The sequence below is a fragment of the Erithacus rubecula genome (genome assembly GCF_903797595.1).
Source record: "Erithacus rubecula genome assembly, chromosome: 6".
Taxonomy (NCBI): domain Eukaryota; kingdom Metazoa; phylum Chordata; class Aves; order Passeriformes; family Muscicapidae; genus Erithacus; species Erithacus rubecula.
The window spans coordinates 22,648,386-22,660,885 of NC_136688.1; the positions used below are offsets into that span (position 1 = coordinate 22,648,386).

General features: G+C 37.5%; 1 protein-coding gene across 1 annotated transcript in view; it reads left to right on the top strand.

Moving 5' to 3' along the window:
* Positions 1-1,228: 1,228 nt before the first annotated feature.
* MYBPC3 (myosin binding protein C3) overlaps positions 1,229-12,500 on the top strand; it is a 61,883-nt gene continuing 50,611 nt past the window's right edge. Inside the window, exons 1-3 of the mRNA XM_079307668.1 lie at positions 1,229-1,382; positions 10,183-10,449; positions 12,386-12,481. Of these exons, the coding sequence (XP_079163794.1) occupies positions 1,358-1,382; positions 10,183-10,449; positions 12,386-12,481 (388 nt within the window). The 5' untranslated portion in view covers positions 1,229-1,357. The remainder of the gene's footprint in view (positions 1,383-10,182; positions 10,450-12,385; positions 12,482-12,500) is intronic.

The following is a 12,500-nucleotide window of genomic DNA, read 5'->3' on the forward strand; positions in this document are numbered from 1 at the left end:
GCCCATCTTCCTCACTCATCCATAAAAAATTGCTTCAAGGGAAGGGAAGAAGTATTTGGTCCCATATCAGGAGAGGTGCATGAGTGTTTGTGTTTCTTGCATGTTTACATTTGTCCTATCAGCCTACTGAGGGCATCAGATGTGAAAGACAGACACACAGAGTACAGTGACTGATGAGCTGCTTGCACACTGCTCTATTCTGAACTCTGTGCCAAAAGATTAAATCCTTTAGAAATTATTTTTTTATGGGATAGTAAAGCTGGGGAGAAAAAATGAACACCACATATAATTTTAAAAAATTATTATTATTTTGTCAATACTAGTGGTGGCTAACATGTGCTAAATATTTGGCCCCCCAGAGTTTTTCTGGTAAAGTTTGAAACTGAAAATTGATAAACCATCATTATAATAAAAGAATGATTGTTCACAGTTACTATTTTACCATATGATAAATATATTAATAAATAAGAAGGAATGATTGGAACATGAAATGGCCATACAAGAATAATTTTCTAGTGAGATTCTTCCCCCAGATCTTTTCTATATGATTAAGAAAAACTGAAACTTCTAGTGGTATAAAACAGAACCTTGGGACTATTTTTAAAATGATATTTGAAAAAAGAAAAAAAATCTTGCTAGTTATCAAGAAATGCATGCTGTGGATCAAGTGGGTGGATGGGGAGGGAGGACTAAAACTATTTAAGTAGTGTCATGCTTTCTACTTGTGACTGCAAATGTCAGTAATGTGTAAGTGCCTCTGCAAAAGAAAGTTCTTTCCTTAAAGTTCACAGTCAGTTCTACAAATACAGTGTTTGGTAGAAGAGCTGAAAAAAGAAACAAGAGAAACAATTTCTAAGAGTCTGTTCAGCTCTGACCCAATTATGCCAAAAACAAAACCTGAAATAAGTAGTAAGAATGCAAGCAGACACACACTTAGAGTAAGCAGGAAGCAGCATGCAGGAGCTGTAACCATCAGATCCAGTTTGCTGGGAGTGCTATGAACACAGCAGTGCTGGAATTCTCCCTGCAGTACATGCCTGGAGCTGCAAGACACATGTGCAGCATCTCATTGTGCTCTGGTTTATACCAACAGCTCTGGTAGCCAGCCTTGGGTGGCTGGAGCTCCAGGCTCCTGGAACTTGGCTATATTTATCCCAGCTGATGTAGCCTGTCAAGTGGTGCTGCTGCTGATAAGGTGCCCTGGTTGACAACAGTGGGGATCAGGGGGAGGAGCAGGGTGGGGGATTCCAGCAAGTGGTTCTTTAGGGGGTCTCAAAAGCCCTGCAGCCACATTCCTGTGTAACTCATACCCTGCTTTCCACATACAACTGGGAGCTCCACCAGAAACTAAGGGAAGATGCCAGAGCCTGTAAAGAAAGCAGGTAAGGATCATGACTAATAGACAAAATTGAGAACAGCTTGACAGGAAAAACGTGAGTAGATTATGTATACTAGAGAAATGAGATGCCTCAAAGGAAAAAGTAGACAGGAAAAAGAAATTTTATTCTATTAAGTTATAAATGTAAGAGATATTGAATGATCTTGCAGAGAAATCACTGTCTGCTTTGATAACCCTCAGCCACAGAATTTTCTCAAGAGACTTTGGAGGAGGAAAAAATAGGGGTGAAACTCATTTCACTCTCAGATGCTTTTAATTTCTCATTTCCTTTCCTAGTCACCTTTAGGACTCTAAAAAAAAAAATAAAAGCAGTTTCTCTCTTGGACAGTTAAATAGTATAAACCTCTCCTGCTTTGATTTTGGGTTGGTTTTTTTTTTCCCTTGACAATTTGTAGATGTATTTTTGGCAAAGTTTGATGGTATTTATTGTTAATGAAATCTATGTGAAAATGAAAGCAAACAGTACCTGGTTCAGAGTTTATTCTTTCTAGTTATTTCAACCACTGACAATAGAACTCTAGAAAATAAAGGCAACACTGTACTGTGAACAATATATGCAATTTATTTTCCCTTGCCCTTCTTCATCCTTTCCCCTTGAGCCAGAAGATAACAAGCCCTTTCAGAAAGTCCAGGTCACAGAGCCACAGAAAAATGCCAGGAAGGTATTTCAGATTTATGAATGGTTTAATCTAAAAATCTTCAAATAAGAAATCACTTGGAGGCTGCCCACATAGAGGAGGCCTAGGATGGGGTGCAAGGTGCAATGGTTCTGGTGTTTTGAGGAGCAAGAGAGCCTGGGAAGAAAAGGAGGAGACAGTTCAACTTCAGGACACCTGCAGAGAAAGATGCCTCAGGAGCACTTTGTGTCCACAAGTTTGGAAAAAACCAAACAACTGACAAAAGTGAACTTATGATTGTTTGTCAAGTGTGAACATATTCAGTAGCTGGGTCTGGAGAAATTTATAGTAAATCTGGGATTCTCCACTTGAGGGTTGTCACTTAATTGATGCAGTGCATACCCAGAATCACCACTACCTGAATGTACAGCACAAGGTGCACGTGTTTTTAATAATGGGCAGTGTGCAGAGTTAGCCAGTGCCAGCTGTGGAGAGTCATTAATTGTGCTCTTTGAGTTTTGCAAAGGCCTAAGCAGCCAAGGTCTCCTCTAAGTTTGGCCAATGAGACAATCTCCTATGGTCACAATAACAAAAGAAGAGCTTGTTAAGAAGAACCTTCATTTGACTAAAATATTTGAAATCAGCCACTGCCAGAAGCAGACCCATTACACACCCAAAGGCTCTCCCACTACAAGCTGCAAAGCACTAAAGCATGGTTAAAGCAACAAGATTCTTTGTGTTCCCTCTCTATGATAACCCTAAAGCAACAGTGGTGTCAGCAGTCCTCCCACTGTATTACAAATATAACATAATTTCATATTCATAAGGCTGCCATTTCTAATGAAAGAAGATTTGTATATTAAAAAATAAATACATGTTAGATCCTGAAATTGTAGCTTGAAAATGTAAACTTTCAAGGTTGAGTAATCACCCCAAAAAATGAGAAAATCATACTCATATTCTGCTTTTAAAGTCACATGATTTTTAAGTTTTATTGAAATGTCTAATTGTTGTGAATGCAGACAAAAAGAAATACAACAGAGTAGGCAAAATTTTACAGTGTGATCACCTTGGCATTATGACTTCTGATTTCTAATTGTTTAATTGCCTTTAAATTAACAATTTCATTCTCTGTGGATGAGAGGCAGTGTCTCTGTATGTGAAGATACCCACTTTTGCTGGCTAATGGTGAGGAGAAATTCTATTCCAATTTATCTCTCCAGAGAAATCTAACAGGTGTCTAACATCACTAGTCCTACACAGTTCTTATGAACAAACCAGACCAAACACTGGGATTATCACAGCAGGGGGAGGAAAAGCTCTTGTTACCCACTCTGACCGAGACAGAACCAGTCACATGCCCCACAACTTTTAGAGAGGATCTTCTCAGTCTCCAGGAGACACTAATCCCTTTGGTTTTCTATTTCATGTTGTTTATACAGTTCAAGCCATTTCAAGATGGGATAATGTTGCACACCATCTTAGGAGGGCCAAATAACCATTGGGCAATTCATACTTGGATAAACCACAATTCCTTTCATACACCATAGTTAGGTTACTGAAGAGCCCAAGGAAGCCCCTGGTCTGTATTACTGAAATTTTTGCATCTGGTATATAGGCAAAAGAAAATTCTTCATGCCAAAGAATGGTCAGAGATATTCTGCTTGTATCTGCTGATTTAGCAGGCCTTCTAACATGTCAAAAGAAACAAACAAACGAAAAAAAAAAAAAAAAAAGCAAAAAAAAAACAAGTAAAAAAACCCACCCACCAAAATCCCCCAAAAATCCCACCAAAAAAACCCACCAAAAATGGTTGAATAAACCAATATGTTTGGTGTGATGAAGTAAATTTTCCACCATTCTTTCACTTTAAACTGCCCAACTGAAATACTTCAGGATAAAGCACTCCCCTACTTATTTCAAGAATGCCAAAAGAACTGTCTTAGCACTCTAGAAAATCTACATTATCCACAAGAGAAACAGAATTTATAAGACCTGTAAGAGTTTAGTGTCAGTGTTCAATCAAACTTTGAAAAGTGCCACTTTTTGCAGGATTCTATTGCAGACACTTTCTATTCTTCTCCCTTTGATTTAAATATTTCATAGGTAATCTTTCTTCACAAGCTCACTGTTCGGAAAATTTTTATGATTTTTTGTTCTGAAAAATCAGAAATGTTAAAAAACCCCAACCATTTCCCTAACAATATTTTATGACATTAAGAGGAAATACCAACAACATTTTAAACACCAAATTTAGTAGATAAATGGGACTTAATGGGAAGTGTGTGCATAATTATAGCTGGAAAAGGAGAAGTCTGTATTACTCACCTTCTCTGAAAATCAGTCAACTTTTATGCTCACATATTTTATAGATTGAAAAGTCTAGATTTTGCAGTTCTGTTTAGGAAATTTCACCAAGAATTTACAAATAACTTGTAAGTACACAGAGACTTCCATAATACTACTACTACTAATAATAATAATTATTATAATAGTAGTAATAATAATAACAAATGTTGTGTATTGAAGAGTAAACTGCAGAATTTTAGTTTGACTATGAGATCATTCTTTCACATTTGCAAGCACTAGCACAACATACTGCAACAAACTCTATGCACCAGGAAAATCCCTAAATTCATACAGACATAGTTTCCTCCTTTGTAAGTTAAGATTCAAACAAAGCTGAACATTCTTGTCCCCCTTTTACAGAAAGTGTGATGGATGCATAGGGAGAGAGGTGACTGATTAGTGAAACTATTCCTTGCCTGTTGCTCATGTTGCAGGAATTTGCAATCTCAGCTGCTGAAGTAGGCAAGGAATGATAAGATTGAGTCTTTCAATAGCTTTTGGATCATGGAATGATTAAGCTTGTAATTGCAAGAAGCCACTTAGGTCCTGACTGAGGAATGTGCAGCATCTTTATATATTTCCTCAGAAAAGAATTTACAAGCTCCATCACTGAAGTCTCCTTATCCTCAGTTTGGCTTTTAACTCAATGGAAGAGCAAATGATATAGAAGCAAAACTGGGTGCCAAGTGTAAGCAAAGACCAATTTTCAACATGAAGTCTTAACAAATAAATTCCAAAAGCTAATACTACTTTTGTAATATTAATCAAATGTATTAACCAACACATATTTTAACACCAAATACAGAGAATGTACAGTAAGATAACTCAGCTTTCTGGGAGAAACCTGTGATTATTTTGTCTAATTTCACTCCTCACAAATTTCTGCTGTAGTTTCTAGCATCTGCATTCAGGCAGATACATTAGATTCTCCTCAAGATTTTATACCTTTAGCAGGTTTTATTTCAGAAAGGCAGAAATGTCAGCTGAAAATATCATCTAACACACATTCTCCTCTACCACTCTATGTAGTTAAAATCACTCTTGTAGAATCCACATTTCTTGCTCACTTTCATTTCACATGATTCACACGTACTTTGAAATTCCAGTATTTCAGGAATAGGTTTTCAGCTGGTGGTTGTGATTCTAAGCCAGATTATTTAGGGATGTTGTTAGCAAATTAAATTATTTTGGTAATTTGAACATTATTTTAATATACATCTTACCTCCACTTTTTCTGACAATAATGAAATAAGTTTTGCTCTTCTAGCTTCTATTACTAATTTTTATTCTTATTAGAGGAACAATCGTGCTTAGCAGCTACCCAGTAACAATTTAATTCTGTACAAAGACAACAGAAAAGCAGTCTCTCATAAAATAAAAGCCCAGTAAATAGATAGTTCAATAAGAGAGTAAAGGAAACAATTATTAGTACAATAGATAGAAACCCTGGTAGTAGCTTAGCCACTTCTTTGGTTTTGCATAGCAGAGTATGAAAAAGACTTAAATCATAATAGTAATAATTTTTTGATGATGGATGTCAGAAGGACATTGCTTCAAAGCAGGTCAGAAAGTAAAGGAGAAAGCATGGTGGTGCTAATATGAAGATTTAATAAATGGCAGCAAAATGAAGGCAGAATACTAGTTTTGTTATATTATTTAGGTGACTATTACAGAAAATTACTTTTGAAACTGAAATTATTTCATTTTAGTTTAATTTGACCCAAAGCAAATGAATTTTATCTTTCTTCATCCTCCTGATTGAAAGACCTACTAATAAATTTTCAAAATGCAATCTGATCAAGCTCTCCACACAGAGGTTTTTATTCCTGACCAATTAAGCTGTAACTCATGTAACATGTCTAGTGTTATGGCTGATGTGCACTTCTTCAGGTGTTTCAAGAGTTTTAGAGGATGCAAGTTTGGTAGCTGCAGCCTTAACCACCAAAAGGTTTCTGCAAGATAACTGCAGACCACATACAGCTGTTTCCTCTTCTGCCTGAGGCAAAATGTGCTGATTTACGTTACTCAGAAATTATCTGAGTGTGTTTGCATTATGGAAGCTAAAAGAGATTAGGAAAGCCTGGGTTATGAGAGGGGAAGTATTGAAAAATGGGTTGGTACAAAGTGGCCCTAGGCTCATTTTCTTTTATTAGCTTCACATCCCTCTTGTCTCCCTCCATTAAATCCCCACAGCAACACCAATCCCTTCCCCACTAAACACACACACAGAGCACCTTCATAATTCCTGTCTTCATCAGCACTGCTGACTCTCATGGGTCTCTGCTCTCTCTCCAGAGCTGCCATGGTGTGCTAGTACTAGTGTCACTTTTCTTTTCTCTCCCCTTGTGCTGGCTGGGTGGAGCATACCAGGAATCAGAGTTAACACAGTGGGCAGCAGGAACCCAGCCCTACAGCTCCTAAATGCATGGGCACCTGGAGCCTGGATAAACACAGGACAGTGTCTGGGATCTGTCAGTGGCTGGCAGACACATCCCACAACATCACACAAGAGGTGTCACAGTCACTGGGCTTTCCACAGCCTCATGGTGGTGGTCACATTCAAGTGTTTAGAGTATAGGATGGATATATAGAACTCAGGGAGGTCTATCTGGGTAGAAGCCAAACATTGAAGTGAGAGAGATTGTCAGATGGGGAATGTGTTTCTGATAAAAGCAGGCACAGTATGGCCCTCAGCACAGACCAGAAGTTTTAGATGGTGGTGTTTAGGAGTATTCCTAATGAGGAAATACCTGAATTAAATTGGTATAACTGCATAAGAAAAAGAAAACTTCTGGTCGACTTGGGTTTACATGTTACTTAAAGCAGCAGCCACAATGAAGGGGTGGGGAATAACTGAACTCTTTACTCTGCCAAGCAACCCCTTTTTTCCCCAAGAGGAAAAATTATGGTATTTTCTTCATGTGCTTGTTCAGAAATCTCTCTTCTGCAGCAAAGTGATTTCCTGTAAAATCTCCAGCCCCAGATCTTTAGTTTTCCTTTGCAAAAAGAGCAGTGAAAGATGAAAGAGAAAACAGTTGGATAGAGAGAAGGCACTCTGGACACTGCCCTGCACTGACTGAATCCAAAGTACAGGAAAAAGACTCACTTAAAACCCAAGCCTCCTTTAGCAGTGAAAAAGTGGGTACACAACAACTGTTCTTGCAGGCCTTTGTTCTCCTGGGCTTTTCCAATTCTGTACTTACCAGAAATATTCATAATCATTTTAGGTTGGAATCAAGTGAGTCTTTTGGCAGGAAAGGGGGAGGGGAGGGAATACAAGCAGTCTTGCTTATAAACTTCTGCATATGTGTTTAGATTTCCTAAAGCCAGAAATATTATGTAGTGGTGGAGATTTCTCACTGTGTTCTCACCAGCAATTTTGTTCTTGTTGAGTCATCTACAAAGCAAATGTAAGAAACCTAATCACTTTATGGGGTGTGCAGCAGATCACAGAGTTACTTCCAAGTATGCATGTCATGAAACCCTGACACTGTGGGCTGGAACCTTTACAAATCACTTTGCTGTTAGGTAATTAATATATTTATAGATTCTTTTGTGCTTAAATAGAAGAGTGATGATAATAGCACTCAGAGTAAAGCCATGCCTCTTTGCTGCTTTGTCTGTAGCATCGTAGGAAAGGAGCCAGTGAGTCAGTGGTGGGGTGGGACCAGGGCTCACCTGTCTCCCCACTGTGCAGGACCCTGGCCACCTTGCCATGCCTCTGGAATCCTGCTTGTCCAGCCTGCTGTGCACAGTAACTCTCCTGCAATTATTCAGGATACACTGCATCAATGTACACCCTGCTGTGTGGTTTATGGAAGGGTAATACTATATCAAAAGGTGTGCAACTGGGAACAGGCAGTGTGCTGTAGGACACTACAGTACATTGCTCTGTATTCCACACAGCACTGTTATTTTAAAGAACTATTGCACCAGATCAGAAAAAAACTCAATTACAAGCATGCAGGAACATTCCACTCCCAGAAGAAATTTCCCACACTTTTAACAGGGAAGGAAAGCAGAAGAAAAAAACAGGAGTTCAGTCAAGGCTTTTCTAGGCTGATTGAAAACTAAAATTGGGGTTTCATCTGAAATACAAAAGGGGGAGGGGGACAAAAAGTTGAAAAAATGTAATTTTGGTTTTTATACAATGAAGAAAAGAAAAATTCAATGTTAACTAAATTCTAAAGTGTTTGTAGTTCATATTTTGGCTAATGCTTAAAAAGGTTCAAATCCTTTGCAAAACAATGCAAAAAACATGAATCATATTACAACTAAAGACCAAAGGCCATCAGATTAAACCTTTGCAGATGTAACTCCACTAAGGTCAACTGCATTATGCAGTCTGAAGACATGCTACAGGAACAGAGATTTTATAAAAAGAATAGATGGCATTATTAATATTATGCCATTTACATGAACTAAAGCACATTTGATCACGAATACAAACTTTTCCTTTAAAAACATTTTCATGCCATTATTATAGAGAAGAACTAAAAGTTCAAAGCTAATTATAACCATTGTCGTGTTGTTTGGAAGAGTTCTTGTGGCTGCCAAAGGAGTAGAGGCATAGACAATTTGCCACAGAGGTGACTGATGAAATTAGATGTGATGAAATTGCTAGTATTTTATAAAAATGTAGTTATACAGGGGTGAGTCAATAGAAAGATGACAGAATGATGCACAACAAACCATGCAGTGTATGAATCAGAATGCTAATTGCTGGTATTTTTACACATGACATAGATCATGACAATTAGCAAATGAAAACAGATTTTATTAAGACTAAAACACAAGCATGAAATGAAAAATTTGATTCAAAATACGATGAAGAAATATAAATAAGTTAGATTAAAGAAATTAGTAAAATAAGTTACTTTACCAAAATCTAACTTGAGGGAGATTAGGATACTCATGGATCAAAATAATGATACATTCTTGTTTACAGTTTCCTATCTGCTGTCCTATTTTGATTGCATATTGATTAAAATATCATTTGGTTTACACTTGTTCTCTCAAAGTATTAATAATTTCATTAATTCTCATTATAAGCTTTCTTCCATCTTGACACATTCAGGAAATACTTTAATCTGCCTTGTAAGTAATTAGCCGACTCTAATTAAACAACAATATAGCAACTAAAATTGTTGTAGAGTGTCATGTAGGCAAGTACTTCAGCTTTTAATGCAGAACTTCTGATACAAACAACAATTCATATCATTTTAGCTGGAATGAAATTACAAGGGTCATCATAGGAATGTGAATCCCTTTGCACTAAAGCCTTGATCAGTCAAAACAGAAGGATTAAAGATGAACAATTAATTCATTGTTGTGTATTAGGACACAGCATATTGCACAAACTGCAGTGTTGAAGAACAGATCCTGATCCTCTGTAACAACCATATTAAGCAGCTGTTAGGACAAAATTAACAATTCTAGATAAAAGTGCATGGCAAATTAATGCAGACAGCTAGATATGTGAGAATGTATACCATGCCATCTTGCCACATACCAGAACATTAACTTATGTAAAATCAGAGCTCAATGTGGGAGGAAAAAGGAGGAAGGCAGAAAGTGAGGTGATTCCACTTGATTTCATAACAATGGGAGGAGATATGACATCTCAGTGAGGCACAGAACTTGATAAACTCAAAGACAATTCCACAGCTTCTTTGTGGAAAGCTGTTGTAATTTATATCTTGCATGGGCAGATGGGAGGGAAAGGAGACAGCAGCTGTCTGCAGCCACAACAGCTGACTACACCAGATATGCCACAATTGCAAAACAGATTTCAGTGAGTCCTCTCTCTTTTTTTAGTTTCTGCATTTACCAAGAAGCCAAAGACAGCAGAGGTGACAGCCGGAAACGCAGCTGTGTTTGAAGCAGAGACAGAAAAATCTGGCATCAAGGTGAAATGGCAGCGAGCTGGCACAGAAATTACTGAAAGTGAAAAATATGTCATCAAGACAGAGGGAAACAAGCATTCACTGACAATCAATAACGTAGGAAAAGAAGATGATGTGATATATGCTGTAATAGCTGGAAGTTCCAAGGTCAAATTTGAACTCAAGGTCAAAGAACCAGGTAAAGCATTTCCTGAGCAATTCTGGTTTCATCAGTATTTCCAGACCCACATCCATTCCCCCCCCCACCTTCATGGATAAAGCCCATGGAAATTAGCCTCTTTTAACCCTGTAAAACTTCTCTACCAGCAATACATCTGTTTTGCCCAATTATTTGAAGCTACTAATTCATATTAAGCTGAGGAATAAATTCCTGTGGCTGACACCTCTTTCCAGGTGTCAGAAGTGCACAGAGAGGAGATCATAGGGGAAATGTCAATGTACATCTTTATAATTCTGTCAAGCTTTTACACTTAGCTACTGAAAAGCAAACCAAAGCTAGTCTAACCCTCACTCTGTCCTAAACTAAGATGCTTGATTTTAAGACTGGTATTTTCTTTAAATTAATTAATTCAAATACAAAATTGTAATGACTGACAAAATATTTACAAGTTATACTGTAATGTTTCTAGGAGCTCATACATTACTCAAAATTCTCTCAAAATCTCCAGCTATCAAAAATGTGTATTTCAAGAGGGGCTTGAATATGAAGAGTAACCTTTGTATTATTTGTGTACCTCCCATTATTATTACCTTTGTACACATTGAAAGACCATTTACAAAGGAAGTTCAAAAACTTCACCAGGCTTTTCCTGGAAATAAATATCAAGAGTCAAATTCTCTGGAATTTTCTCATTAAAAACTTAGATGCTTGGGATAGATGAAATCACTCATTTTTTAAAACATTTTGACCTTCCAGATCCCTTTTTTCCCCTCCAAAATTATATCCATTTACCACTTTTGGTATTTGACTTTTTGCTTTTTAACTTGGTGAAAAGCCACAAACTCGGGTTGTCCATATCACTTCCTTTTCTTTGCTATCACTGTTTGTTCTAGCAACGTGATGAGACCTTGTGAGACCTTTCTGTCAGCTGAAAAGAAACTGAGGAATGTTTAACATGATTCAAGATGTCCTGTTCTAGATGCAAAGACAGGGCATGACAGATTATGTGTAAGGGGAAGTCCTGTCCTATGGATTGGGACAACTCTGCCAGCTGTCAGAACATGCAGAAATACAAGCAGCAGGTCCTGCTGACTATCTTATCCTGAAAGCAAACTGCATTCATTACATTTTCCTCATCTCTTTCTGGTTAGTTCCATGTAGAGCCTGATATGGGCAGATAACTTGCAAATAATTCTATGGAGCATAGTGGAGTAGAATATGTAATGTTACAGAGTAACTGGGTTGGCCATTATTATTTGGAAGTGACTCCACTACCTACAGGGAAAAAATATCTTGCTGCAACTGATCTATTTCAAGAAATTCTACCTCCCTCCATCTGCTCCAGTTGCTCACTCCTACTCCATTTTCAGACAATTCTGTCTTCTCCATTGTGCCAAGTGCATTTGCCTGAATTTGTCTCTGAGGTCATGGTTTAATTGAGAGGATACAAACTTCTATAAGCTAGGGGAAGATATTACAGATGGATTTTTAAAATACTTTATCCATATTGTTTACTAGCAGTGTCTAGAGCTTTTTCCAAGCTGCACACAACAGCCTTTGTAACATTACATTCCAGCAGCATCATTAAACAAAATCTCATGAATGAGCAAACTGTTTACAAAGGTAATAATTTTTCATTACCTTTTCTGTTTAGACTACTGATGTTTGCAACAAATAATAGCAATATTCATCAGCTGACAAGTTTCTACACATCAATACTCTAGGATTTTAAAAACCAGGCATCAGTTGTTTCTGAGCTCAGCAAAAGAAAAAAACCTCATCATCCAGCTTCAGTGGGCCCCTTCTGCTTCCAGCACATCCTCTAAGCTCTAGGAAACAAAGTTAATTTCTTTGCATTTCCTAACATATATTAAAGGCTGTTCTTTAGCAAAATTTCTTCAGAAAGAAAGAGGAAATATGACTTTCTCTAATCTTGGTTTACATTCATTCCCAGAAAAGAGTGAAACAGTCACTCCTGCAGAAGCTGTTCCAGCCCCAGCTGCTTCAGAGTCACCTGCTCCACCAGCAGAAAGCAGCCAAAATACAGAAGGTAATACAGAATTAACATT